We start from the raw sequence: 27903 nt of genomic DNA on the forward strand, positions 1-27903 counted from the left end.
TGGCTGGGTATCTATCATTGTGGAGAAACAGAAGGAGTTTTATTTTAGGCAGACAAAAGGAAAAGAAGCCACACTTAGTAAGAATCACAGAAGGAGTCTCACTTCCACGCCTGACAGAAGTCAGACCAAGTAAGTCATGGGTTATCTACTGCTCTGCAAGTGGTAGCCTTTCACTAGGTAACAGTGCTCTGGGGAGGGGTGTGTGGTCAGAATGTGGAACACCTCTGCCAGTGAACTACAGCCTGATACCAGGCAGGACACGCGCACATACACAGCACATAATGCCCGAGGTCCACTAAAAAAAGAAGGGGAGGGGGAGGAACAATCGAAAGAGGAAAAATAACCTCCAACCTTGCCCACACCAGGGGCTGGTCGTGGGGGGCAGGGGACATTAACATTTCCACTTCCATACCAAAGAACAACCAGAAGGAGGTTAAGTGTAACCACAGGAAACATCCCATCCCTGAAAACCAGGAAATCTAGATTTGGAAATTTAAGTTTCTGACTTTTTTTTTTCTTTTGCAACTTTCAAAGCTCATGGCACCAAAATAAAGCTAAAATTAAATCCGTTTAAACATAGAAAAAAAAAATTACCAAAACCACACTGTGTCAGCTATGTTCAGTTCCCTGAGGGCTCTTCCACCGACCCTTCCGAGTTGTGGCAATAACAAGTTTCCTTAAAATCCCCATTTTTCTATCTCCAGGGTCGAACGTAAGAATATCACATAAATCCAAATAGTTACCGTCGGAAATAAATAAACTACTCGTCCTTAAACTGCATACCTTGTTTCAGGAGCTGCCCTGCCTACCTCCACTCCCTCCTCCTACTAATTTTTAATGCTTCCAAGCGTTCTGACAAGTAGGGTCTCCCCCTTGGGTTCTGTTCATGTGTCTGATTTACCAGACACTGACCAAATAGGGCAGGAAACTCCTACGTCTGGGGGCTGCTCCAGAAATCCAGCCCCCTCTAATGACAGTCTCCCTACGTCTTTCCCTCTGCGGGGACCGTCCAGAAAAGGGGGGCTTGAGACCCAAAGGAGTCCGGGAGGAAAGGAGGGGAGTGCTTAATCTGAAATGAACACCCCCGGTTTCTGGAGTAAGGGCTAAAAAGGCGATTAGGAAAGTCTACCCGGTAGAAATACCACCTGAATTTACCTCCTCCTTTCTCACAGCAAGAGCCCAGTCACTAACTAATAAGCTAAGAAAAATCCCTGGAAAACTTTTCCAAACGGGCAGAGAAGGCCCTCTCCCAGCCTGTGGGGGCTCCGGGGGGAACCGGCTGGAGTTTGCAGCCCAGGAAGGGCTCGCCGGGGAGTGGGGTGGGGCGCGGGCGAGGGGTACAGGGGCGGAGTACCTTCAATGGACAGGAACTGGCAAAGAGTTGCAAAATAGCCGAGTGCTCTCCCCCACGCCCTCGGGGGTCGCGGGCGCTAGGACCAGGGCTCCCCGAAAGGAGGGCAACCCCCAATTCGGGCCTAAAAGGAAACTTTCCGGGCCGCGGCTGCACCTGACTCCTCACCGCCCCTCCACCCCACCCCACGCCCGCCAGGCCGCCCGCCCCGCCCCGGCCTGGCCGCCCGGAGCGCAGAGGGGGATAAATAAATTCAACGATTACCGGAATCGAGGGAGGTGGGGGGCGTCTGCGAGAGACCAGGGGGAAGGGGTGGGCGGGTGCCCATTCCCCACTCCTAGGCCCTGACGCCCCTGTCCCGGCAACCCGGGCCTGCCGCCCCGCGGGGGGGCCTCCCGGCCGGCGCACGATTCGGCCCCGCAGCGCCGCCGTCCCGCCCGGAGGCCCCGGGGTAGGCGGAGGGGCGCGGGGAGGCCCGGGGTGCCGGGGCAGGGCGCGGCCACCGCGGGGCCCGCCGGCCCGAGGCCTAGCCGGCTCCCCCCCACCCCCCGCCCCGGCCCACACCCCCACCCCGGCCCGCGCAGGCCGCGCCGCTCGCCCGGCTCGAGCCCCGGCTGGACCCCCGCCTGCCCGCCCGCCTGCCCGCCGGCACGCCGCCGCCGCCCGTGGGCGCCCCCAGGCCCCGCGGCCCCCAGCCCCCGCCACCCCGGCGCCGGCCCCTCTCACCCTTTCATTCTCTGCCCGGGGCCTGACGCGGGCCGGCGAATCCCCGGCCTCACGTAAGCGCGCTCGCCGCCCGCCCTGCCTGCGCGGCCCTGCCCGCCGCCCTACGGGAGCCCGGGGATGTGGGCCGGGCCTGGGGCCGCCTCTGCTTACCTTTCAGCTGCTTTTTTTTTTTTTTTTTTTTTTTCCTCCTTCCCCCCTTTTCCCTCGGCCGGGCTGACAGATCAGAGTGAGAGGCGCTGGCAATGGACTCGGAAGCTCGGCTGCCGCTGTTACTGCTCCCCCCTGGGCTCCGGCGAGAGCCTTTCCCTGTCAAGCAAGAGGGGTGAGGATCATATTTTTATTTTGGAAACTAAAAAGTGCTCCCAGGGTCGGTGATTATTAAGGGGAAATCCCTGAATATACTCTCCAGCCAAGAAGGCAGGGCTGCCGGGGCTGCACAAGAAGAGGCAGCAGCCTCCTATAGCACCACTACAGGCACTGCGAGGACATAACACCAGAGAGCCGCTCCTCTGCCCTCCGAAACGACAACTTTCCTACCATCTTGGAGGCAGAGGAAAGGGGGGCCGGGGGGAAAAGTGCACCCGCTCCCGATAAAGTACACACTTCTACTTCTCATCTCTGGAAAAAAGTCCACACCGGCCGTCTACACCGGCGCCTGGGGGAAAAAAGCAGGGAAGAAACTGGGGGCGCTTGAGAAACGTTTTCAGTTGCTCCACGGGGAAAAATGTTTCTGCATCTTCTGATGGAAAGAAATCTTTACAAGACACAGGTTTTCCGGTGATTATTGTTTTCTATTTTCTATTTAATTTTTTTTTCCCATGTCGGGGGCAGTGGTATTTTCTTTTCTTTTTTCTTTTTTTTTCCTTCAGTTTAATCATGGTTTTTCACCATTGCAGGTCCAAGTTCTGTGTCTGGTGGTCAGTTTATAAATTTGTACTTCAAGAGACTTCATAGCCACTTTATGTCCATTTGTCTATTTATATGTTTTTACAGGTGTGTTTACAGGGTGCCTTCTATGTAAAAATGGGGATTATATATTGCCCTCAAAAGTGAGATTGCTGAAAGACAATTGTAAAGGGATGTCTTTTGTCTCTTTTTCTCAAAGCAATGTAAATAAAACCTATTGACTGTCCAGAAAGGCATGATACAGCTGTTTATTTTTCACAGTGCAAATAAAGGCAGAGATCCCTGGGAGGTTAAATACAACTTAGGTATAACTGACCAGATTCCTGGAAATAATTCTGTTAGGGTCTCCCCAGGAAGAAAGGTTACTGTAAAACTGGAAAGAGATTTGAAAGACAGCTTTAGATTTTCTTTAAAACTGCTTATTAAGAAACTTTGCTTATTATACCCAGATAACTGGCTTTTCTAATTAGATGCTTTAACTCTTTGGTGCCTTTCACGTGTTGCTGCCCACTTTCTGTGTCACAGAATGGAAAAATGTGTGTTTTTGTTAGAGTTGCTGTGTTGTTAGTTCATAACTTCCAATGTGCTGCCCGCCTCTGTAAATTACTTTTAATATGTTGCAGTGGATGTCACGGGTCTACTTTTTTTAATGAGCAAAGCTTACTAGATGAGTGGGATCAAAGTTACACAAAGCTGAGGAAGCACAGAGGTGAGAGAAGCGTGCCACCCCCCTTGCAGCAATTCCCACAGAACGCTTATTGGAGGAGAGTAAATTACAGAGATGTTTTTCTATTTTTGCGAAGAGGAGAATACCAGAAAATGACCAGGGGATCTTTTTGTATGTTCTACAGGGAATGATGAATTGAATCTTGAACTAAAAAGTTATTTTTCTGACATATGTTGGCTAACCTAGTGGGAATGGATTTGTAATATTAGTGCCTTGAATCAGCAGAATATTTAATTTCTTTTTTTTTAAGATTTTATTTATTTATTTGAGAGAGCGAGATGAGAGGGGGGAGGGGCAGAGGGAGAAGCAGACTCCCTGCTGAGCAGAGAGCCCAATGCGGGACTCGATCCTGGGACTCCAGGATCATGACCTGAGCTGAAGGCAGTCGCTTAACCAACTGAGCCACCCAGGTGTCCCAATATTTAATTTCTTTAATTTAAAATGTATTGCAGAGCACTTAGAAATAACTGAGGACTCCACTTAAAAATGTCTCTTTCTTTGAGCTTCCAAATTTAGAAATTCCCATACTGTTAACGTGAGTTCCGATAATGCATATATCAGATACTTAATATTTTCATGTTGACCCCCATCTTTATTATCTAAATTTGAATACAGTACCCTCTCCCTCTGCTGCTCCCCCCTGCTTATATTCTCTCACTTGCCCTCTAACTCTCAAATAAATAAAATCTTAAAAAAAAATAAAGTAATTAAAGTAAAATTAACTGATTCTGATCATCTTGGAAACCTCAACTGTGAAATTGTGTTCTATTTACAAGTTTTTAAAAAACTTTGGGAGATCAAACACATTGGTCATAACAAGGAAATTACTTCCCTTAACATGGAACCCAAGTGGACTTGAAAAACGTGTTTTGAACTTGTTCTTATATATGATATGACCTTATAGGTATGCTTTGCATTTTTCAAGAAATTAAGATGTGTTCACTTTAAGCTGACTGCACCCTTTTATGCAATCCCTCTTGTGTCCTGCAAACTTATTTGCATGCTAGGGATATGGGATATGATGCATAGTCTTAGTATTTCAATGTCTTTCTCTTTATAAAGCTTGACTTACTTGTACGTAGCTATAATCCAAGATGTTTAACCACCAGCTGAGCTAAATAACCCAGACGGGGAATTACAGCCTAACCAAGAAAGAACTCTCACTACGTTTGCAATATTGGTGAATTTGATTGGTCACTATTTAGGTTGATAATTGAACTCATATTAGGTGCTGTGTCTCCATAATTCCTAGAAGCTGCAGGTGGTAACAAAACTACTGACATAATTGGGGCGCCTGGGTGGCTCAGTCAGTTAAGTGTCTGCCTTTGGCTCAGGTCATGATCTCAAGGTCCTGGGATCCAGCCCGCTTCAGACTTCCCTTTTTTTTTTTTTTAAAGATTTTATTTATTTGACAGAAAGAGACACAGTGAGAGAGGGAACGCAAGCAGAGGGAGTGGGAGAGGGAGAAGCAGGTTTCCTGCTGAGCGGGAGCCCAATGCGGGGCTCAATCCCAGGACCCTGGGATCATGACCCGGGCCGAAGGCAGACGCTTAACGACTGAGCCACCCGGGTGCCCCTAAAATCTTTTTTTTTAAAAAACAACAAACTGACATAATTAATCTTAAATAACCCTCTTTTTGCCCCCCAAAATTCCCAAAACTGAAATTTGGCTAATATTGAGCCTCTACTGCATTTTGGTAACCTTGCTGGACACTATATATGTGCTGTCATGTAATACCCCCAAAAGCTCCAAACAGGGTTTTTTTTCCTTCCTTTCTCTCTTCCTTCTTTATTTAAATACAGTTAGGATAACTGTCTATGCTTTCAAGGGGTGTAGACCTTCTTGGCCTTAAAACTTTCTAAAAAGATTTCAAATTCTCCTTGTGCTCTAGAATTTCTGAGGTGCCCACCACAGCTCTATGTTCTGTATCTGGAAATGCTAAATCCCTGCCATATGCTCTGCCAAAACCAAATTTTGAGTGGCCAGCAATTGGAGCCCTCTTCATTGGTGACAACCAGTGAGTGGCCTATTTCACCTTTGTGAGATCTAGTAACTAAGTCTATCTGTTATTTTGAGGAATGAAAGTTGTCAATGAAATAGCACTGTGATTGAGAGAGAAAAAAATGAACAGTGTATGTTGTAAAGTACTAGCATAATTAGAAATGCTACCTATGGTTGAAAAGTTACGCTATTTTATAAAGATCTAGTTAATGGATGACAGTGACCTGCAGCCATGAATGCCAGAGTTTTACCAAAATGATACTTGGGAAGCAGTGGTGTCTTATTCTGTTACTGTGCCTTAATTTCACAAGCAGTTTGGCCTTTAGTTGAAATAGGAAGTGTTTGATTTAATATTTTTGCTATATTAGAATCTTTAATCGATCTTATTTTGGTGTTATTTTAACTTTGTAAAAATTAACTATCTCATTATGAACACTTAACGTGACGTTATTAAGAAAATACCACCTATATCATTAAAAGGTCTCACTCATTGATTGTGTGGATTTAAAATGAAAGATTTATGTGTGTTTAATATATTTGATGTCTTTAAGCAATAAACCCATGCCTTTGTTGGCAAATGTTTGCTGACAGAATTGAGTGTTTAAAAAAGACACTGACGGCAGACATGGTTATACAGATTATACATGGGGTTTTCTAGGGGGGATAAGGGTATGGGTATAAACCTTCCCTAATTATACATTTCCAAAGACAGACTCTAAAGTCATGTTAGGAGTCCCTAGCCAGTGTAAAAACTCCCAAGGAGGTGAAAAGGTAGAAGTAGGCTGTGTGTACAGAGCCTGAAAGTTTTAAAAACCACACTATTATGATGGCCATAGACACAATTTTTTTTCACTTTATGCATTTCTATTTTGGAAACATTTGTTGGTAATGTTTCTATCTAAAACAAGGATTCGGTTTTTATCGTGGTTACCATGCCCTGCAAGAAAATGTTTCTGAGACAAGCGTATTTGGCAGACATCCAGGTCATGGTTTTAGATTATTTGAGTATGAAATTTCTGTAATATAGATTCAGCTGTAGTCAAAACACACATGATCAGGGCGTCTACGCATTCTAATACCTAACCCAGGGACACTGAGACCTGGGAATTCCTACCTGATGCCATGCCAGAAACCAAGAAAGTCTTCTTCTTGTCTTTTCTTTTTTTTTAAATCCCCATAAGGGCCAAAAGATATCCTCCAGGAACCCGTTGGTCACTGGCAGCAGCAGGGATGAGACGTGTCCCTAGTGCCATTTAACTGCCTTATGCTTTCGGCAGAAGAATGTAACCTAGCTTCGGCTGTCGGCCTTCTGGGGATGTTCTGTGGACTACCAACCTACAGTAAGGAAAACAACTGTCTAACCGAAGTTGTAGTTTAAGTAATGATTAATAAAAAGAAACACCCAAAAGCAGTATTAATGATTGGATTTAAGTAGAATTATAAGTGATTGTCAGCCTTTTCTATAATTTGTAATGAAAAACTGTCCCAAAAGTGGTGGTTTAGCTAAAACATTGTAGTAGGAAGAGAAATCCATAGAGCCCTCAGAATAACAGGCAAAGGCCAACACAAAGATCACAGTGTTCATTTCTGCTACATTCCTGGTGCAACGAGCTTTTTGTAGACCCACTGGGAACTTAACCACTATTTCCATGGGAAAATAAATTCCAGGTTCCAAACAGCTAATCAACAGTGATGTTCCAGAACATGTTCATTAATAAGCTTGGACTTCTTGTACTGTAACGTCTTTGCCATATATTTGTTATAGGCAGCCAGAATTCAGTAGTGAGTGTAGGAAAAAGGAGGAAATTCATTCAGTTAAAGTAAGGAGTTACTGTTGTCTTAAAAACATTTATTTATTTTAGAGCGAGAGCAAGTTGGGGGGGGACAGCAGGGGAGAGAATCTGAAGCAGACTCCCTGCTGAGTGCAGGGCCCCACGCAGGGCTCCATCTCACCACCCATGAGATCACAACCTGAGCAGAAACCAAGAGTCAGTCACTTCGACTGCGCCACCCAAGGCGCCCCAGTAAGGAGTTACCATTAACGTAAATCAAATAGGGGTGCCTGGGTGGCTCAGTCATGAGCCCCGCATCAGACTCCCTGCTCAGAGTGGGAAGCCTGCTTCTCCCTCTCCCACTCCCCCTGCTTGTGTTCCCTTTGTCACTGTCTCCGTCAAATAAATAAAATCTTAAAAAAAATTCAAATAGTTTGATTCAAATTCAGGTGAGGAAGATTATCAAATTATAAAAGGGCAAGGCCAGTTGTACACCAGGAGGGAAGACCTCAGTAACCAAAAATTATACTTTTTACCTTAACTCTATGCATTGGTGTTTCTGTTTTACACATGTCTGGGTGCTTATGTGAGCTTACAAGTAGGTATTTGCATTTTGTTTTATTAAGGAAAACCAGAAAGAGAAAGAAATGAGGGGATAGAAGTCAATAAGATTCTACTAAAAATGATCCAACTTCATTCTTCTATTAGGCTGATGCTGTTTTTCGCCCCACACAGCAAGTCATGGCCATTTTTGTCTTTTTTTTTTTTAAGATTTTATTTATTTATTTGACAGAGAGGGACACAGCGAGAGAAGGAACACAAGCAGGGAGAGTGGGAGAGGGAGAAGCAGGCTTCCCGCCGAGCAGGGAGCCCGATGTAGGGCTCGATCCCAGGACCCTGGGATCATGACCTGAGCCGAAGGCAGACGCTTAACAACTGAGCCACCCAGGCGCCCCACCATTTTTTTGTCTTGATGCCCTCATTCCCACTCTGCTTTGATGCCTTGCTCAAAATCTTGTCCCTGAAGCTTTGCGGTGCCAGCCTGAGTCTACGGTGACCTTATTCTTACTTTAATGCCCTGAGTTGTTTTCTAGGTTTTTGGGGGGTTTTGTTTGTTTGTTTGTTTCCGCATGTGTTCCTCTTGTGCAAAAGAACGTGAAGTGATTAGGAGCTCGATCTCCAGTCAAGGCCATCTGGTTTAGGAACTTGGCTTTACTACTTTCCTTGGTAGTGTGATCCTGGCAAGCTCTTTAACCTCTGTTTCATTTGTCAAAATGAGAGTAATAATAGTACCTAGCTTACTGTATTGTTGTAAGGATTAAGTGGCATAGTGCAGGAAAGGCCCAAGTCAGGGTCTCCAGCACATAGTAAGTGCTATGTAAAGCTGCCCTTTTTGGTTGCTTGCCAATAAACACCTTACAGGCAGTATGGCTCAAGGTCAGGGAGGACTGTTTTGTTTTTGTTTTGTTTTGAAACACTACCAAGACAGTGGGCTTAGCAGCACTAGTCACAAATTGACCTCAACACAGAAAAAGATGAAAGGAGATTAAGATTATGGCATACCAAATATCTACATTAAAACAGAAACAGTCCATTAATTTTTTCCAGATAGTTTTTTTTTTTAAGATTTTATTTTTAAGGAATCTCTACACCCATCATGGAGCTTGAATTTACAACCCCAAGATCAAGAGTTGCATGCTTTACCGACTGAGCCAGATGGGCGCCCCTTCAGGTAGTTTTGAATATCCAGATAGTTGACAGTCTGCAATAAAGAATATTAAGTTTAGCTGAGATTTTGGTGTCCTTCAGACTCAATTAAGGTGTTAAACATAAAATGGGGTACAGGAAGAGTACACACAGAATGCACAGCAGGAGAATATTATGACCAGTTAAGCCCTCTTTCATTAGCCATTCTAAAGAATGAGAAATGCATTTAAGTTTCAGTATGAGGTATTGAAGAAAGATTTTTCTGACAAGGAAGCATAAGAATGATTATGATTTTTTTTTTAAGATTTATTTATTTTATTTGAGAGAGAGCCCTTGGCGGGCAGGGACAGGGAGCGGGAGAGAGACTCTTCGGCCGACTCCACGCTGAGCCTGGAGTCCAATGCAGGGCTCAGTCTCACAACCCATGAGATCACAACCTGAGCTGAAACCAAGAGTCGGAAGCCCAACCAACTGCACCACCCAGATGCCCCAGATTATGAAATATCTTCAAAAAGAGCCATCCCACAAAAGAAATGTTTGACATGTATAACATTTCCAACTGTTTTATCAGACAGGTATTAGTTAATTGTTTTAAAATGCAAATACAGTGTTAGGTTCAAGTGGGGTTTAGAAAACCATGTGTGAATCCTATAGCTAATATTTACTAGCTATACAAATGGGCAAGTTCCCTAGACTCTTCAAGCCTCAATGCCCTCATTCTTAAGACCACTGCTTGAATAAGATGATTTATAGGACCATACATGGTATACTATCTGAAACTTAACAGCCACTCCATAACTGAACATTTCTATTTCTTTTCTTTTCTCTGAATTCATAGAAAGTGACTGGAATCAAAGTCGGACTTTAATTAGAAAACTGAAGAGGGGCCTTGCTCTAGAATCGATTTCCAAAGTATTGAACAAATACCATATTAATTAAAACCCTATTTACCTATTTACAATTTCCTTGGAAGATTTGTGTGAGATTTCTCTGATTGAAGTTATTAGTACTTCTGATTAAATGAAAATTAATTTTAAAACATGTCATCAAACTATATATTTTCACTGTAAGAACAGCCTCAGCCAACACAAAACCACGAGCGTGTATTCAATGTATTCACTCTGCTATGTGCCAGACTGCTAGCTAGGCATTTCCCTAGCACTTGGCTCTAATGATCACAGGGGTCTTCTTGTACAGGGTACTAGGTGATACCCTGCCCAGAGAACTGACCTCAGTTCTGTGGCATTTTGTGTTTGAAACAGGGAACTTAAGACATCAACTCAGCAGGGACACCTGGGTGGTTCAGTCGGTTAAGTGTCTGCCTTCAGCTCAGGTCATGATCCCAGGGTCCTGGGATCGAGTCCCACATTGGGCTCCCAGCTCCGCGGGGAGCCTGCTTCTCCCTTCTGCCTCTGCCTCTCTCTCTCTCTCTCTCTCTCTCTCTCTGTCTCTCATGAATAAATGAATAAAATCTTTAAAAAAAAAAAGACATCAACTCAGCAGCTAATGACCTACGAAAAAGAATAGAACACTATAAAAGAGAAAATAACCAGAGTCATTGTGGTCAAAGTTTATTTCATGAAACAGTTCTCTTCGTTTACAAACACATGTATGTATCTTTATGGTGGATCGGGACAAGAAGTTGAAGAGCTCCTACTACATATTATCAGGCTGAAATTTGTAGGGTCCTGCGGTGGTAAAGGAGTAAACCAGACAGGCCCTGTCCTCTCTTTGGCTTTACAGTTGAGGCATAGGATAAAGGTCTGAACTGGCCTGGTTGAAGGCAGTAGGGAGAGGTGGAGCCCGAGAGGAACTTGAGACCGCTGGGCTTAAAAATACTAAGTTTCTTACTTTTTTCTCAACTGCTGGCCAAGCTAAACGTGTTGAGGGCAAATCTGTTGGCTCATGAGAACACATGATGCTGGATAGGTTATCTCATGAAAACGCAAGTTTACCTTGTCATACCTCAAAGATGTGAAGAGGCCATTGTGTGGTCAAAGAATGAAAGAAAACCTGGAAACGCTAGGACTCCTGTGCTTGGAAAATAGACTGAACAGGGTTGTGATTAAAGGCAATGAAGGAAGTAGATCAGCTGAACATTAAATTGTTTACCAGTAAGTCAAAGATACTAAAATCTCAGGTGAGGTGTTTTAAGACTAAAAGTATTTTTTCACAACAGCAAGTTCTGACAGTATAAAACTTAATTCAGAAGATGGAATTTGTGGGGCACCTGGCCGGCTCATTCAGTAGAGCATGTGACTCATGATCTCAGGGTTGGGAGTTCAAGTTCTACCTTGGATGTACAGATTACTTAGAAATAAAATCTTTAAAAGAAAAAAAGATGGAATTTATTGCAAAGATTAACTCGTAACAGTTGAAAATAGGAGCCTCAGCCCAAATTGGTTGCCTTCCTTCAATTAGAAGTATTTATTGAGGGCGCCTGGGTGGCTCAGTTGGTTAAGCAACTGCCTTCGGCTCAGGTCATGATCCTGGAGTCCCGGGCTCGAGTCCCGCATCGGGCTCCCTGCTCAGCAGGGAGTCTGCTTCTCCCTCTGACCCTCCCCCCCCTGTCATGTGCGCTTTCTCTCTCTCTCTCTCTCTCTCTCTCTCACTCACTCACTCATTCTCGCTCTTTCAAATAAATAAATAAAATCTTTAAAAAAAAATAAAGAAGTATTTATTGAGTGCTTGCTGGGCATGGCACTCAGGCTCTGTGGGGAAGTAAAATATAGTACCCAGTTGAGCACAGGGAGCTTACAGTCTAGCTGTAAGTAAGGTCAGGGAAACCCTGGAGGACAAGCAAGGGCTCATAGTAGGGAACTGAAGGGGCAGAGCAAGGAGTTAAGCTGCTTTGGGTTGTTGTCCAGGCCCACCTGGATCGCTGAGTGACCCTGGGCTGCTCTCGGAACTCAGAGCCTCTTTAGCTCCTTCCAAGAACCTGTGAGAAGTGCTCGTGTAGAGTCAAGAAGATACATGGAAACCTCTAGCACAGTCCTGGCACATAGAAGATCCTAGATCAGTGTTTGTTGACTCTATATGGAGAAGGTTTTTAACTTATCTGGGGCAAAGGAAGTGGCATGAGGTAAAGCAGGAGTATGTCTTCTCTGTAGTATGACAAGGTGTATGCTGAAAAATAGTGGAAAATAAAGAAGTAGGGTAGGGCCCAATTAAGAGAACTTTGAAAACCAAGCTGAAAAGTTCGAACAGATAAAACAGGCAATAAAAAAACCATTATTTGTACTTAAGCAAAAAGGGTCTTCCGCTATTTAATTATTCAAGGAATACCTATGAATCGCTTACAGTGTGCCAGGCATTGCAGTTAGGATATTGGGGAAACAGTAACCCCTGCCCTCAAGTGGCTTCCATCTGGCAAGAGAGAAAAGAATTATTGTTTTATTTTTTTTAAAGATTTTATTTTATTATTTATTTGAGAGAGAGAGAGAATGAGAGATAGAGAGCACGAGAGGGAAGAGGGTCAGAGGGAGAAGCAGACTCCCCGCAGAGCAGGGAGCCCGATGCGGGACTCGATTCCGGGACTCCAGGATCATGACCTGAGCTGAAGGCAGTTGCTTAACCAACTGAGCCACCCAGGCGCCCAAGAATTATTGTTTTAGAGATGTTTTATTTTATACAGATCCCACTTTAAAAAATGTAAGTTCTGTAGCGCCTGGGTGGCTCAAGCCCTATACTGGGCTCCACACTGGGCATGGAGCCTACTTAAATAATACATATATATATATATATATATATATATATATATATATATATTCCGTGAAAGCTAGGATTTTTTCCTTTTTAAAAAATTTCAAAAAAATATTTTTAATTTTAATTTTTTTTTGAACTAGATTCCACACCCAACATGGGGCTTAAACTCATGACCTTGATATCAAGAGTCAGATGGTTTACCAACTGAGCCAACCAGGCGCCCCTCCTTTTCTTTTTTTAAAACCTATTTTGTTCACTAAGCATCTAGAACAGTGCCTGCCATAATAAATGCACCATATTTATTATTTTAATGAATATTTGAGATTTTGAATTCTTAACCAGTTCAATGTCTTTGAGACAATTGTATAATTAAGATACAGCTATTTGGGGCACTTGGGTGGCTCAGTGGGTTAACCGTCTGCCTCCAGCTCAGGTCATGATCTCGGGGTCCTGGGATCAAGCCCCACATGGGGCTCTCCACTCTGCGGCGAGTCTGCTTCTCCCTCTCTGTGATCTCTCTCTTTCACTCTCTCTCAAATAAATAAATAAAATCTTTAAAAAAAAAAGATATGGCTATTCTATGGGTTAAATGAGAAGGGTTCTGAGGAAGCAAATGTGGACTTTCTGTCAATCTCACTAAGAGTCCAAGGTGATTAATAAAATAATATCTGTACAATTCTAACTATGCCAGTCTCTTGAGGATTATATTCCAATTGTCCATATTATAGTCTAGCTAAAAAATCTGGGAGTGGTGCTAAGTATGCTACTTTTTTCTCTTAGCTTATTTCTGTTGTACATTCTTTATTGCTAAAATCACTTAAAGTGTATGCACACTCTATTTTTAAATGACTACGGGGGGCACCTGCATGGCACAGTTGGTTAAGCATCTGCTTTAGGCTCAGGTCGTGATCCCAGAGTCCTGGGATCGAGCCCCATGTTGGGCTCCTTGCTCAGCAGGGAGTCTTCTTCTCCCTCTCCCTCTGCACCCCGCTCCCCACTCATGCTTGCCCTCTCTCCCTCACTCTCTCTCGCTCTCTCAAATAAATATTTTCTCTCTTAAAAAAGAAAACTCTACAGGTTAAAAAGTAAAAAATACAATATAAGAGAATCACCTGAAGTAAAAACAAACATACAAGAGGAGAAAAATATGGTTTTTGTTACAGCTTTTTGTGTGGAAACTCTGTGGCATATTTGAGAAAATACCTTTAAGTATTCCTTTCCCCCATTTTGTAGGACATAATCAATTATACCATCTGCTCCTCTAGGTAACTTGGCAGCTGTTAATTGACATTATTCCCTGAGTTTTGCTGTAGCCATAGATGGTTCTAGAACATAAAAACAAAAGATTCGCAAGAATAGCTTTCATGGGGAGGGGGATGAGGGGAATGGGTGAAACAGGTGATGGGTATTAGGGAGGGCACTTGTGATGAGCACTGGGTGTCGTACGGAAGTGACGGATCACTACATTGCACACCTGAGACTAATAATACACTGTATGTTAACTAACTGGAATTAAAATAAAAACTTTAAAAATAAATAAATGGAGGGGCGCCTGGGTGGCTCAGTCGGTTGGGCGACTGCCTTCAGCTCAGGTCATGATCCTGGAGTCCCGGGATCGAGTCCCACGTCGGGCTTCCTGCTCGGCAGGGAGCCTGCCTCTCCCTCTGACCCTCCTCCCTCTCGTGCTCTCTATCTCTCATTCTCTCTCTCTCAAATAAATAAATAAAATCTTTAAAAAAATAAATAAATAAATAAAATAAAAATAAAAATAAGTAAATGGGGAAAAAAGAATAAATATTGACCAACTGGGAAGAACAAAGTAAATATTTACATAGTCATAAATCATTTTCGTTTTCCCAGAGGTTTTATGATGTTCTACATATCTGAATGTTTTAAGATATTAATGTATAAAGCAGAAGCAATTAAGTAATTTAATACCAACAGAATTTATACTTCATATGGCGAAAGAATGGATCATCTCAGTTTGTGGTAAGATACCCAGATGCTTCCTGTTACTCTGTCCAGAATGATGTTAACATTAACCTCAGAGGCCGTTAAGCCAGTCTTGAGCTCGAAATGGTAAGCATTATGTTTCTGTCTGTGGAGGAAGGAGGAAAGAATTATTTACCTAAAATGTATGAGCAGCAAAGTTAGAGAATGTTATACAGTAATCACTGATGATGTGATAAATTATCATTCATTCCCTACCATATATGTCCATCTCTCTGAAATAAAGCTAACAAAAAAATTATAGGGAAAGAAACTCATGGTACCATTCTTAGAAAGCTCATGTAAATACTCCATGCGGGCCTTTTGTCCGTTTTTTTTTCTTCTATTGGAAGAGGGTTTCTATCTTTTCTAAATCAAACTGTTTGAACGGTGTGTTACTGAATTCTCTTTTGCTTCCCTCTCTTTATCCTGACTTGAGTCCAGAAAATTTCTGAAATGTTCATTCTTTTAAACTACAAAAGGGGATTTTGTGTATTTGTTGTTTAGGCCAACTCCTTAATTTGAAGTAAAAGAAAAAAGCAAACAGCAAAGCAGCAACTACAAAAAGCCTCCACAATGTACCAAGTTGTCCAGATTTTCATTTTTGGATGATATCCATTAATAGTATTTGGTTTAGGGGCACCTGGGTGGCTCAGTTGGTTAAGCGTCCAACTCTTGATTTCGGCTCAGGTCATGATCTCAAGGTGTGAGATAACAGCCCCATGTCGGGTTCTGTGCTGAGCATGGAACCTGCCTAAGATTCTCTCCCTCTCCCTCTGCCCTTCCCCCACCACTCCTGTGCATGCACCCTCTCTCCTAAAAAAAAAAAATTCTTTCATTAATCTGTAACACTGCATCAAAATCATTATAATACCGAAGCATACTAAGTCTTCCAAAACATACCAACTCTTCCAAAATTGAGCTATCTTAAAGGAAAATAGAATGTGCTTTTCGTGTTACCTAATAATTAGAAAAACCAAGTTCTAGGCAAGTAAATTGCTTACAGTTCCATAGACTAGCCCAATTCTAGAGGGAAATAGCTCCAAGTGTTTTGTTGTATTTTTCGTTGTCGTTAACTAAACTTCAGACTTTATTCAGATTTCATCTGCTTACCGCTAATGTCCTTTTCCCACTGCCGACACTCAAGTCTCTCCTCTTTCATGACCTCAACCTTTATGAAGAGTACTGGTTAGTCATTTTGTAGAATGTCTCCCAATTTGGGTTTCTCTTATGTTTTCTCATGATTAGATGAGGTAATGTAGTTTTGGCAAGAAAATCTCAGACGGGATGTGTCCTTTTCAGGGCATCCTATCAGGGGGCATGATGTTGAGATGTGTTAGGGCTAGTTGTATAGTTTTCTTCTGCTGCTGGAGTAAATCACCGCAGAGCCAGCACCATAACACCACCCATTTATTATCTCTTGGTTTCTAGAGGTGAGAAGTCCAGGCAAAGTATGGCTGGCTCTCTGCTCAGGGTCTCACAAGGGTGAAATCAAGGTGTTGCTGGGCTGCATTTGCATTTGGAACTTGTAGTCCTCTTGCCAGCTCACTCAGCCTGTTGGCAGAATTCAGTTTCTCAGTTATAGGACTGAACTGTTTTCTGGCCGTTTGGCAGCCAGGGATCACTCTCACTTCCAAGAGGCCCCTCTCCAGTTCTAATTGATGGCACATCCATCTATAAGGGCAGCAGGAAAACCTCCCAGACAATCCCTCTCACACCTCGAGTCTGTGACTTCTAGGCCCAGGTGTAGAAGGTTCTTATGGGACGCCTGGGTGGCTCAGTCGGTTAAGTGTCTGCCTTCGGCTCAGGTCATGATCCCAGAGTGCTGGGATCGAGCCCTGCCTCGGGCTCCTTGCTCAGTGGGGAGCCTGCTTCTCCCTCTGCCACTGCCCCTGCTTGTGCTCTCCTTCTCTCTCTCTGTCACATAAATAAATAAAATATTTTTTGAAAAAAAACAAAAAACAAAGGTAAAGAGGACAAAGGGAGTAAGCAGGCATCTTAGAATTCTGCTTGCCACGCTAGTGATTATTAATCTTGATTACTTGGTTAAGCTGGTGTCTTCTGGGTTTCTCCACTGCAGAGTTACTGTATTTCCACTTGTAATTACAAAGTATCGTGGGAGACATACTTTGAACTATGCAAATAGTCTGCTTCTCCTCAAAATTTCCCATATTAATTTTTTTAATGATTTTATTTATTTGAGAAAGAGAGAGAGAACATGAATCGTGGGGAGAGGCAGAGGGAGAAAGAGAAGCAGACTCCCTGCTGAGCAGGGACCCAGACTGGGGCTCCATCCCAGGACCCCGAGGTCATGACCTGAGCTAAAGGCAGACGCTTTACCAACTGAGCCACCCAGGCACCCCTTTCCCATATTAATTTTAACATTCTTCAGTGGAATTGTCCATTCTCCAAGTATGTATGTATTTATGTATTTATTTATTTCATTGTGGACTCGAGAATACATATTTTATTTGGGGAGTTATAATCCATCATTATTTTGTTGTTCAACTTGTTCCAACTTTAGCCATTGGTAGCCTTTTCAGGTTAGCGTCTATACCCTCTTGATATACCCCCAATCCATTTTGAGCACCTCTTCACTTTCTGATATCAAAAGATGCCCTGGATTCATCTTATCTTTTTTCCTACTCCAAACCTAGAATAAATCACTTTTCCAAGGATAACTCCAGTTGTAATCCAAGAGAACTAGAAGTAAAGTTCTGTTTGTATTGACTTCAAATTAGTGTCTCCATAGGTTAGGTGCAGGTATTAATAGGAACTTGCTGTCCTAACAAAGTGCCACAAATTTAGTGACTTAACACAGTTTATTATCTTAGAGTTCCACAAGTCAGAAGTCTGAAATGGGTTCTACTGGGCTGAAATTAAGCAATCCGCAGGGTTGCATTGCTCTGGAGGCTCCAGGGGATAGGTTGTTCCCTTGCCTTTTCCAGCTTCTAGAAGCTACTACCTGTATTCCTTGACTCATGATCCCCTCCTACATCTTTAAGACCAGCAGCACAGTGTCTTCTAATCTCTGATCCTTGCCCTCCTGCCTCACCCTTATTACAGTCCTTCTGATTACATTGTCCCCACCCAGATAATCCAGAATACTCTCCCCAACTCAAGACCCTTAACTTAATCGTATCTACAAAATCTGTTTTGCCATGTAGGGTACCATATTCACATGTTCAGGGAATTAAGACATGGACATATTTGGGGGCTATTATTCAATCTACCACATGAATATATTTAGCCTAATACATATGGACATTTTCAATCTTTCTTTTTAAAGGAGAAAATAACAACTAACACTAAGCACTTATTCATGCTTAGGGCTTTACACATATTTAGTGAACTCTAAGAGGCAGGTGTTATTATCATTATCCCCATTTCAACTGGTAATAGTAATAAGATGACATAGCTGGTAAGTGATAGAGCCAGGATTTAAATCTGGAGAATTGATTCCAGAACTTTCTCCCTTAACACACAAGTCAGTGTGTACATTATCACATGGTGTTGCCACTCAGTAAGTAGTGTTGGATATAATGATTGCCCCAAATCCTTCTCATAACTTGATCATTTTTCCCAAATTTGGAATAAAGTTAAAAAATTATAATCTCGGGCGCCTGGGTGGCTCAGTCGTCAAGTGTCTGCCTTCGGCTCAGGTCATGATCCCCGGGTCCTGGGATCGAGTCCCACATCGGGCTCCCTGCTCCGCGGGAAGCCTGCTTCTCCCTCTCCCACTCCCCCTGCTTGTGTTCCTGCTCTCGCTGTCTCTCTCTGTCAAATAAATAAATAAAATCTTTTTAAAAAATTATAATCTCAATGGATTGTGATGTGCACAATGAACAGAAATTTTAGGAACAGCCTCAGTACTGCAAAGACTTAGTAAAGGTGCACATTCATCAACTAGAACCTGGGACCTGGCCAACTTAGGTTCATCATTGAGTTCATTGTCTCTTTGATAGCATGACTCAGAATAAGGCAGAACTATACACTAGTATCTGTTTTGCCATCGGCAATTACTTTCCCATAACTGAGGAGGACTGCTGTCGATTGAGGTATTTGTTATGATTTGAATGTCTGTGTCCCCTTCAAAATTCATATGTTGACATCCTCATGCCCAGTGTGATGATTTTAGGAGGTAGGAGCTTTGGGAGGTGCTTAGGTCATGAGGATGGGGCTTTCATGAATGGGATTAGCGCTTTTATGAAAGGGACCGCAGGAGCTGCCTACTCCCTTCTATCTTGTGAGGCACAGTAAGAGATGGCAGCGTACAACCTGGAAAGGGCCTCCGCCAGAAGCTGACCACGACGGCACCCTGATGGTGGAGTTCCTTGACCACGACGGCACCCTGATGGTGGAGTTCCTTGACCACGACGGCACCCTGGTGGTGGAGTTCCTTGACCACGACGGCACCCTGGTGGTGGAGTTCCTTGACCACGACGGCACCCTGGTGGTGGAGTTCCTTGACCACGACGGCACCCTGATGGTGGAGTTCCAGGCTCTGGAGCTGTCAAAAATAAAGGCGCATATAAGCTGCCTGGTTTGTGGTGTTTTGTTATAGCAACCCAAACGGACTAAAACAGCAGGATTTTCCCAGTTCTTGGAAAAATCCTGAAGGGAAACTCGTCAGTAGATAAATTTTGGCTGCCTAGTGATAGATTCTTAAAAATATATTCTATTCGGGGCGCCTGGGTGGCTCAGTTGGTTAAGCGACTGCCTTCGGCTCGGGTCATGATCCTGGAGTCCCAGGATCGAGTCCCACATGGGGCTCCCTGCTCAGCAGGAAGTCTGCTTCTCCCTCTGACCCTCTTCCCTCTCGTGCTTTCTATCTCATTCTCTCTCTCTCTCTCAAATAAATAAATAAATAAATAAAATCTAAAAATATATATATATATTCTTTTCACATCTAATCAGAAGGAATGTTTTTCATGTTTATTTCTACATTTGAGTATGTACATGTGTCATTCATAGAATGTTTTTCTATTCCAGGATACCCAAGACTAAAATATTTTCATGTTGAAGTTTGTAGATATTTCCCAACCAAGTTTAAAAAATATATGAATCTAGGGGCATCTGACTGGCTCAGTCAGTAGAGCATGTGGCTCTTGATCTCAGGGTCATGAGTTCGAGCCCCATTTGGGCATAGAGATTACTTAAAATATATATATATATTTTTTCTAACATATATATGTTATATATATTTTTTTCTAACACACACATAAATATGTATATGTGTTGGAAAGGGGGAAAATGGATTCAATTTATAGCCACATTTGTGTAAGTCTTTGAAATATGGGTATACTCGGGTGCCTGGGTGGCTCAGATGGTTAAGCGTCTGCCTTCGGCTCAGGTCATGATCCCAGGGTCCTGGGCTCGAGTCCCGCATTGGGCTCCCTGCTCTTTGGGAGCCTGCTTCTCCCTCTGCTTCTCTCTCTCTCTCTCTCTCTCTCTCTGTCTGTCATGAATAAATAAATAAAATCTTAAAAAAAAAGAAATATGGGTATATTCAACAAGAAGGGGCATTATTCAAGATAATTGAAAGTTTTGGAATAAATAGATAAAATTTATGAAATGTGACATATAGTCCAATAAAATACTACATCATCTAAAATATAATTTGAAAGTTTTTGTCAGCATATATATGACTACATATGACTAATTTCTACTAAATTGCTAATCACTTGGAAGTGATTCACAAATAACAGTGTCGGGCGCCTGGGTGGCTCAGATGGTTAAGCGTCTGCCTTCGGCTCAGGTCATGATCCCAGGGTCCTGGGATCAAGTCCTGCTTTGGGCTCCCTGCTCCTTGGGAACCTGCTTCTCTCTCTCTCTCTCTCTCTCTCTCTCTCTCTCTCTCTCCCCCCCCCTGTCGCTCATGAATAAATAAATAAAATCTTAAAAAAAAACAAATAACAGTGTCTATCAATAACTTTAAAGAAATAGAAGATAATATCTGGAAGGACCAATAAATTACACAGCATAAGGGTTACTAATCAATAAATGGATTATTTTTCTACATTTCTGTATTTTCCAAATTAATAGAGAGGCAGTTACTCAGCATTTGACAAACTAGATAACTTCACACTCTGCTCTGGGTGATTTGCTTTTAGTTTACCCAAAATCAAATTTTAAGACCTTAAGCCATATTATGTACGTAATTCTAAAGAAGACATAGATATTCATTATTTAGGGGAAAGACAAAGTGCTAAAAATTATCTTTTTTTTTGAGAGAGAGGATATTAATCTTAGCTTTGGAAAACTGATGAGCAGCCTTGAAAACTTTGTTCATTAATTTATTCATAAAATATTTATATTGAGGCTACCTGTTGAAAGTATACTAAGACTTATACAGATGGTCTCCACACAATAAGTGCTTGAGAAATTATTGTCTCAACCAGAGTTTCTGATGCACATGTATGAGTAAAGCACATGTACGTATTTAGTGACCAAAAGATACCAGATCTCAATTCCCTATTGGGCCCCCTAGTTCTTTCCCTGGTTCCTAAATGGGTATCCCTCTATTACAAGTGGTTTGTGTTTTTTTTGTTGTTTTGTTTTTTTTTTTAGATTTTATTTATTTATTTGAGAGAGAGAAAGGGAGGAGAGGGAGAAGCAGGCTCCCCGCTGAGGAGGGAGCCCAGTGAGGAGCGAGGAGCCTGGGATCATGACCTGAGTCAAAGGCAGACGATTAACTGACTGAGCCACCCAGGTGCCCCTACAAGTGTTCCTAATGATACATACGAACAATGTATACATTCATAGTTGTGTCTCTAAACCTACAGGTGGTAGATAAAGTAGGTAGTAATAGCCTCCTTTTACAGATTAAAAAAAAAAACTAAGACCTAGTCATTTAATTCAATCATTGAACTACCATGATCCAGGCCCTAGTCTAGGGCTCTTTGCCTTGCAGTTTACCTGTCTGCACTCTTAATCAAATATCAGAAAGGATGTGAGGAAAGACCCACTGAGTTAATTACTCCCTCAGGAAAAAAAGGACTAAGATGACTTTCTAGTACTTTTGCTACTAAAATTCTAAATATAGCAAGAGGACGGCTTGTTGCCTCTGATAAAATGCTGCCTCCCCAAAACAAATGATAAATTTGGAGAAGAAACTTTTTCTGTTCGAATAAAAATGTGCTGCTCTTTGACCCCATAATGTCTTATCAAAGAATTTGTCCTTATTGATATACTTAGAAAAGTATGCAGATATTTATGTACAAGGGTATTCATTACTGCATTATCTGTAATAAAAAAAAATCTAGAGGAATCTAGAGAAAGGCCTATATATCCCATCAATAGGGAAGCAGTACAGCATTGTGGTTAAGAATTGCCTGGATTCGGGGTGCTTGGGTGGCTCAGTCGGTTAAGCGTCTGCCTTGGGCTCAGATTGTGATCCCAGGGTCCTGGGTTGGAGTCCCACGGCCAGCTCCCTGCTCCTCAGGGAGTCTGCTTCTCCCTCTGCCTCTGCCCCTGTCCCTGCTCATGCTCGCTCTCTCTCAAAAAAATAAAATCTTTAACAAAAAAAAACAAACAAGAATTGCCTGGATTCAAATCCCATCTCGACAATTTACTAGCTGTGTGACCATGAACAAACTACTTTCCTGTGCTTTTGGTTTACCCACCTGTAAAGTGGAGTTAATAATAGAATTTATTTCATTGGGCTATGATATTTAGAACTGTGCCTAATCCATAGTATATGCTCAGTACAGTTTAGTTATCATTATTTTTTTTTAAAGATTTTATTTATTTATTTGACAGAGACACAGTGAGAGAGGGAACACAAGCAGGGGGAGTGGGAGAGGGAGAAGCAGGCTTCCCGCGGAGCAGGGAGCCCGATGTGGGACTCGATCCCAGGACCCTGGGATCATGACCTGAGCCGAAGGCAGACGCTTAACAACTGAGCCACCCAGGCGCCCCTAGTTACCATTATTGATAGGGAATTGGGATAAATTTTGGTAGAGGTAAGTGGAACACTAGGCAACTATTTTAAATAGAGCGCTCTAGGTACTTACCGTATTTAACCAGAAAGCAATCTCTGCCAACCCAGTTTGTCTCCCTCCCTCCAATGCCCAAGAAAAAATTTGGCTAAACTTAACTCGGCTAAACTTGGTGCATATATATTGAAGAACAAAGAGCAAATTCTTTGAACTCTGGTAGAAAAAGCATTTGGGGGTTTTGGGGAAGGAAGGTGAAAGGCTTTGGAGCCCATGGAGTGTGATGCATTAGCTTTGTGAGTGCGGTCAGGAAAAGAATTATGGGCCCTATAGGAAATTGAGCTCTGGTATCTTTTTGGTCACTAACTGCATCCATGTGCTTTCCTGCATCAGAAACTCTTAGCAGAGACAATAATTTCTCAACCGTTTATTGTGTTAATCACGCTGAGTCAGAGAGTGAGTCAATGGAGCTCTCTGGGAGAGAGGTACTCACAGAGGGAAAGGAAAGGGATTTAGGAAAAGCTTGCCCAGTGTCCTCATCATAATATCTTGGTGCCTGGGAAAAATTATCTGTTATTCCCAAGGATGAGCAGTTGACTTGTTCTACTCAAGCTTGAGGATCAGGCATAACTTGAGTTAACATCAGAATGTTCAAATATATAGAGCGTGGGGAGCCTGGGTGGCTCAGTCGCTTAAGTGTCTGTCTTCAAATCAGGTCACAATCCCAGGGTCCTGGGATGGAGCCCCATGTCGGGCTCCCTGCTCAGTGGAGAGCCTGCTTCTCCTGCTCCTCTGCAACTCCCCCTGCTCGTGCTCTCTCTCTCAAATAAATAAATAAAATCTTAAAAAGTATATATACAAGAGAGCATGTTGGGTACTGCCCCGGGAATACAACTGAAGTGGCACAGCCTTTGCCTAGTAGCCTTAATCATAAAGCTATTAAGGATATTAGCAGGTGGCTGTTAAAAGCATACAAGCTCCTAATAATCTCTTTGGTGGTTCACCTAGCAGAAAGGTTTCCTACCTTCTTAGGGTGTTTTTCATTTTCCTTCTTAAAACTGCTTTTCTTGTACAGGGACTTAATGAATTAAACCATAAAACATGAATGGAAGAGCCAATTCCAATCAAAACGTTCACAGTGGGATAAGATATGGATTCTCAAGACTCAAATATATTATTAAAAATGATTAGGTATCTCTTTTCTGATCATCAGTTGATTTATACAGGGCACCACACGTTCCTAAAACCATTCCCTTACAAGATATTTGTCCTAATATTCCGGTTTTGGATGAAAATTGTCCTAGTTGTACCAAAGAGCAACACATTTTGTGTACTGAGTCACAGTGAAGGAGAGGTACAGAGTCCATGGGAGGACAATGATAAATTTGAACTAGTAGAAAATGTACCTCACGTATGAGTGGGAATATGTGAGAGGGAAATACTAGGTAGAACACTACAGATAGTGAGAGTAAAAGGAGTAAGGAACACATCTCCTATGGAACAAAAGGTTTAGAGAGATGGACACACACATTTGGCTAGTAAAGTGAATAAACAAGGAGAGGGCATAGGTCACAGAGTGAGGAAATACATAGGAGTTACTGAGGAATAATCCCAATTTCCCAAGGGAATGCTGCTGCCCAGGGATACACTACCCTTCCCTCCTCATTCCCTCCGGGTTTGCGGGTACAAAACAAGCCCCATCCTATTTAGTTCCTGCTACTAAGCAAACAATACATTTCCACTTCATGCTTTATGGGAATTGTAGTTTGGGGTTTGGGAAGCTACAGGAAAGCATATGTTATCCTATTATTTAACTTTATCCACATAATGTTGCACTTCAGATAAAGACCAGGTTGCTTCTAGTCTTTTTTTTTTTTTTTAAGATTATTTATTGGGGCACCTGGGTGGCTCAGATGGTTAAGCGTCTGCCTTCGGCTCAGGTCATGCCCAGGGTCTGGGGATCGAGTCCCGCATCAGGCTCCCTGCTCCTTGGAAGCCTGCTTCTCCCTCTGCTTCTCTCTCTCTCTCCCCCTCCCTCTCTCTCCCCCTCTGTCTCTCATGAATAAATAAATAAAATCTTTAAAAAAAGATTATTATTTATTTTTTTGACAGAGAGAGCACAAGCAGGGGGCATGGCAGGCAGAGGGAGAGGGAGAAGCAGGCTCCCTGCTCAGCAGGGAGCCCGATGCAGGACTCGATTCCAGGACCCTGGGATCATGACCTGAGCTGAAGGCAGATGCTCAACTGACTGAGCCACCCAGGCGCCCCCAGATTGCTTCTAGTCTTAAAAAAGAAACAGAGGGTGCTCAGCAGGGAGACTGCTTCTCCCTCTCCCACTCCCCCTGCTTGTGTTCCCTCTCTCGCTGCCTCTCTCTCCCTGTCAAATAAAAAAATAAAATCTTAAAAAAAAACAGGCAAAAAGAAAAAAAATTGTGGCCTTTATTCTTCTTGACAGGGGAAATTGAGATTAATGAAATTTAGTCATGCTTCACTGCTCCTTTTAGATTTCCAACATTATTCCAGGACTTCCCAGCAGCCAAGTGGATACTTCTGTTCTACTAGAGTAATGGGGCATGGTCACCCTACCCCTAGGAACATGAGGAAATCCCAAAGTCTTGTAAGAGTTTAAAGATCCCAGTAGGCTCAGTTCCTGTCGAGTTTTCCCTTGTGATTAAAAACCTTTCTTTTCTTAAGATTTTGTTTATTTATTTGTCAGAGAGAGAGCACAAGCAGGGGGAGTGGGAGAGGGAGAAGCAGGCTTCCCGCCGAGCAGGGAGCCCGATGGGGGGCTCAAACCCAGGACCCTGGGATCATGACCTGAGCCGAAGGCAGACGCTCGACTGACAGAACCACCCAGGTGCCCCCCAAACCTTTCTTTTTTTCAGAAAATAAATTTATGTTAATAATGTACAGTACATTGTTTGGCAGGGAGGTTACTTATCCTGCTGAATAATATAGTAAATCCTATATAGTGGAAATGGAATGGAAGACCCTGGAGAACTAGGTTGGGTCCCACTATGGTACTCAAACTATGATACTAAATATGTTACTTGAAGAACACTACTTTGTTTGGACCTAGTAGTTACCCAATCTATAGCAACCCAGGCTGGACAATCTGTAAGAAACCTAACAGAGACTCATTCCTCCTATAAATAAGCCTTAATCCCACAAAGAACATTTCAGTTCCATATGCCAAGGTTCTTGAGTTATATTTAAAAGCTTAAAGAATCTGAGCCCGAAGGAAGGACCTCAACTCTATCCTATATATGATAAGGGACTGAGCAACTCTATACTGGATACAAAAGCAGTGGAGCTGTGTATGTGGTAATTAGAAAATAGTTACAGATTAATTGGTATATTATAGAAATTTCATCTGGGCTGCCTGGGTGGCTCAGTCAGTTAAGCATCCAACTCTTGATTTCAGCTCAGGTCATGATCTCAGGGTTGTGAGATCGAGCCCCAAGGTTGGGCTCCATGCTGGGCGTGAAGCCTGCTTGGGATTTTCTCTCTCCCTCTCCTGCTGCCTTTCTCTCTCTCTTAAAAACATGTATATATATTCTCTCTCTCACTCTCCCCCTCCACACTCTCTCATTCTTGCTCTCTTCTCTCCCCCCTTCTCTATAAAAAAACAGTAATAATAATATATTCATATATAATAATTTTTAAAATAATTAAAAAAATAAATCAGTAAAAAGAAACTTCATTTTATAGCTGCTAATGGTCTTTTTTTCTCTCTGTGTCTCCTTCTTCATTGCTGTGGTACAGATACAGGGCCTATGGTAGGAACTAATTGACCCCCAATATCTACCCTTGCGGTGGTTTTAATTCTTTGACACTCCTCCCATGGGATGTATGTTTCCTCCCTTTGAATCTGAATTCCTCCTCCCATGGGATGTATAATTTCCTCCCTCTGACCAGATTGGCTTGATCAGTAAAGGACAATGGAAGTGATGCTATATAATTTCCAAGGTTAAATCATAAAAACCTTCCTCCTTGGTCTTGCTCTTGGAGCCCTGAACACTCTACAAGTACAATTGTCCTGAGACTTTCCTGTGGAATAGGCCACAAGTAAATGCTCTGGAAGATAATCCCCTCTGAGCCTGTCTTTCTACCATTCCAGCCCAAGAGCCAAACATATGAATGAAGATGCTATCTGGGAACTGGGTCTTCTCATCGGAGCTGCTCCAGGCCCCAGCTGTTTGAGTCAACCTCCAGTATTCCAGCCATCCAGCTGAGGTTCCTGCCTTACAGAACAGAGATGAGTCACTCCCATCTCTGCTGTGCCCTTTCTGTATTTTGCACTCATGGCATCATCTCATGAGCATAATAAGATGGTTGTTGTTTTACACCATTAAGTTTTGGGGTAGTTTGTTACATAGCAAAAAAAATAACTAGAACACTTCTCTTAGAATCTCTGTTTTAGTTGGGTATATGACTAGAAGTTACATTTCCCAGCCTCTTCTCTTGCAGGTGAATGTGGCTGTAAGTCTTACCTGTGATATTTGAGGAGAAATGATGCAGTTTCAAAGTCATGTCAATAAAATGTTTAGAGCTTGTCCTCTGCTTCCTCTCTCTTATGCACGTCTTGCTAGCTGGGACAGTGATATTTGGAGCAGCTATCTAGGATACAGAGATATTCCGGATGGCAATCACAGAGTGGATTCCCCAGGTAGTGGACTCTGAGAAGAGTTTAGTGTACAGAACATTTATTAATGAGTTCCCTGGAGGTCAACACTGTAAGGGAGGGAAAGAACGCAGGAATGGGCAGAGGGAAAGCTAAGCTGCAATTGCAGGCCCAATGACAATCTCAGCCAACCTCACGGAGAGCTTGAGGAGCTAAGACAGCCCTTCAGAGTTGTCCCCCCGTGGGTCTAGAAGGTCAGGCCTTTGTATTCCTACATGGATCTGTCATTGTATGTGGGTTATCCTGACATATGCTTTTGCTGTTATAATTACAGCATATTAGTTATCCATTGTTGCATAATAACCCAAAACTTAGTGGCTAGAAACAACAAACATTTAGTATCTCAGTTTGTGTGTGTCGGGAATCTAGAAGTGTATCGGTATGAGACACCCCCATG

At 42.8% G+C, this 27903-nt stretch overlaps 2 protein-coding genes across 14 annotated transcripts in view; one reads left to right on the forward strand and one right to left on the reverse strand.

Moving 5' to 3' along the window:
• Positions 1 to 2283, reverse strand: part of INO80D (INO80 complex subunit D) — a 65749-nt gene extending 63466 nt beyond the window's left edge. The window contains exon 1 of one of the 4 annotated variants that reach the window (XM_027589946.2): positions 2228 to 2283. The gene's annotated coding sequence lies outside the window, so the exon portion shown is untranslated. The other 3 variants (XM_027589944.2, XM_027589945.2, XM_027589948.2) reach the window with 3 other exon arrangements.
• On the forward strand, positions 1389 to 27369 carry LOC113919938. Of its 10 annotated transcripts, none has more exons than XM_027589956.2 (4): positions 2298 to 2399; positions 6894 to 7052; positions 14841 to 14975; positions 19137 to 19581. In XM_027589956.2, exons 3-4 carry the CDS (start codon positions 14899 to 14901, stop codon positions 19447 to 19449), a joined length of 390 nt encoding a protein of 129 aa, XP_027445757.2. In that variant the 5' UTR covers positions 2298 to 2399; positions 6894 to 7052; positions 14841 to 14898; the 3' UTR covers positions 19450 to 19581. The 10 variants fall into 10 exon arrangements, 4 of the variants coding, with proteins under 4 accessions (XP_027445757.2, XP_027445759.2, XP_027445756.2 ...); XM_027589955.2 differs by lacking the exon at positions 2298 to 2399 and adding an exon at positions 2719 to 2854; XR_003519169.1 differs by lacking the exons at positions 14841 to 14975; positions 19137 to 19581 and adding an exon at positions 1389 to 1629 and having other exon boundaries at positions 2298 to 2854; positions 6894 to 7900.
• Positions 27370 to 27903: the final 534 nt, after the last annotated feature.

The sequence above is a fragment of the Zalophus californianus genome, chromosome 3 (genome assembly GCF_009762305.2).
Source record: "Zalophus californianus isolate mZalCal1 chromosome 3, mZalCal1.pri.v2, whole genome shotgun sequence".
Taxonomy (NCBI): Eukaryota; Metazoa; Chordata; class Mammalia; order Carnivora; family Otariidae; genus Zalophus; species Zalophus californianus.

Bases quoted from the DNA above. Each gene is read 5' to 3' on its own strand.
- LOC113919938 (XM_027589956.2), top strand. From the start codon at position 14,899: ATGCTTCCTGTTACTCTGTCCAGAATGATGTTAACATTAACCTCAGAG. The intron at 14,976-19,136 runs GTAAGCATTATG...CTATCTTGTGAG, and splicing joins CCAGTCTTGAGCTCGAAATG to GCACAGTAAGAGATGGCAGC.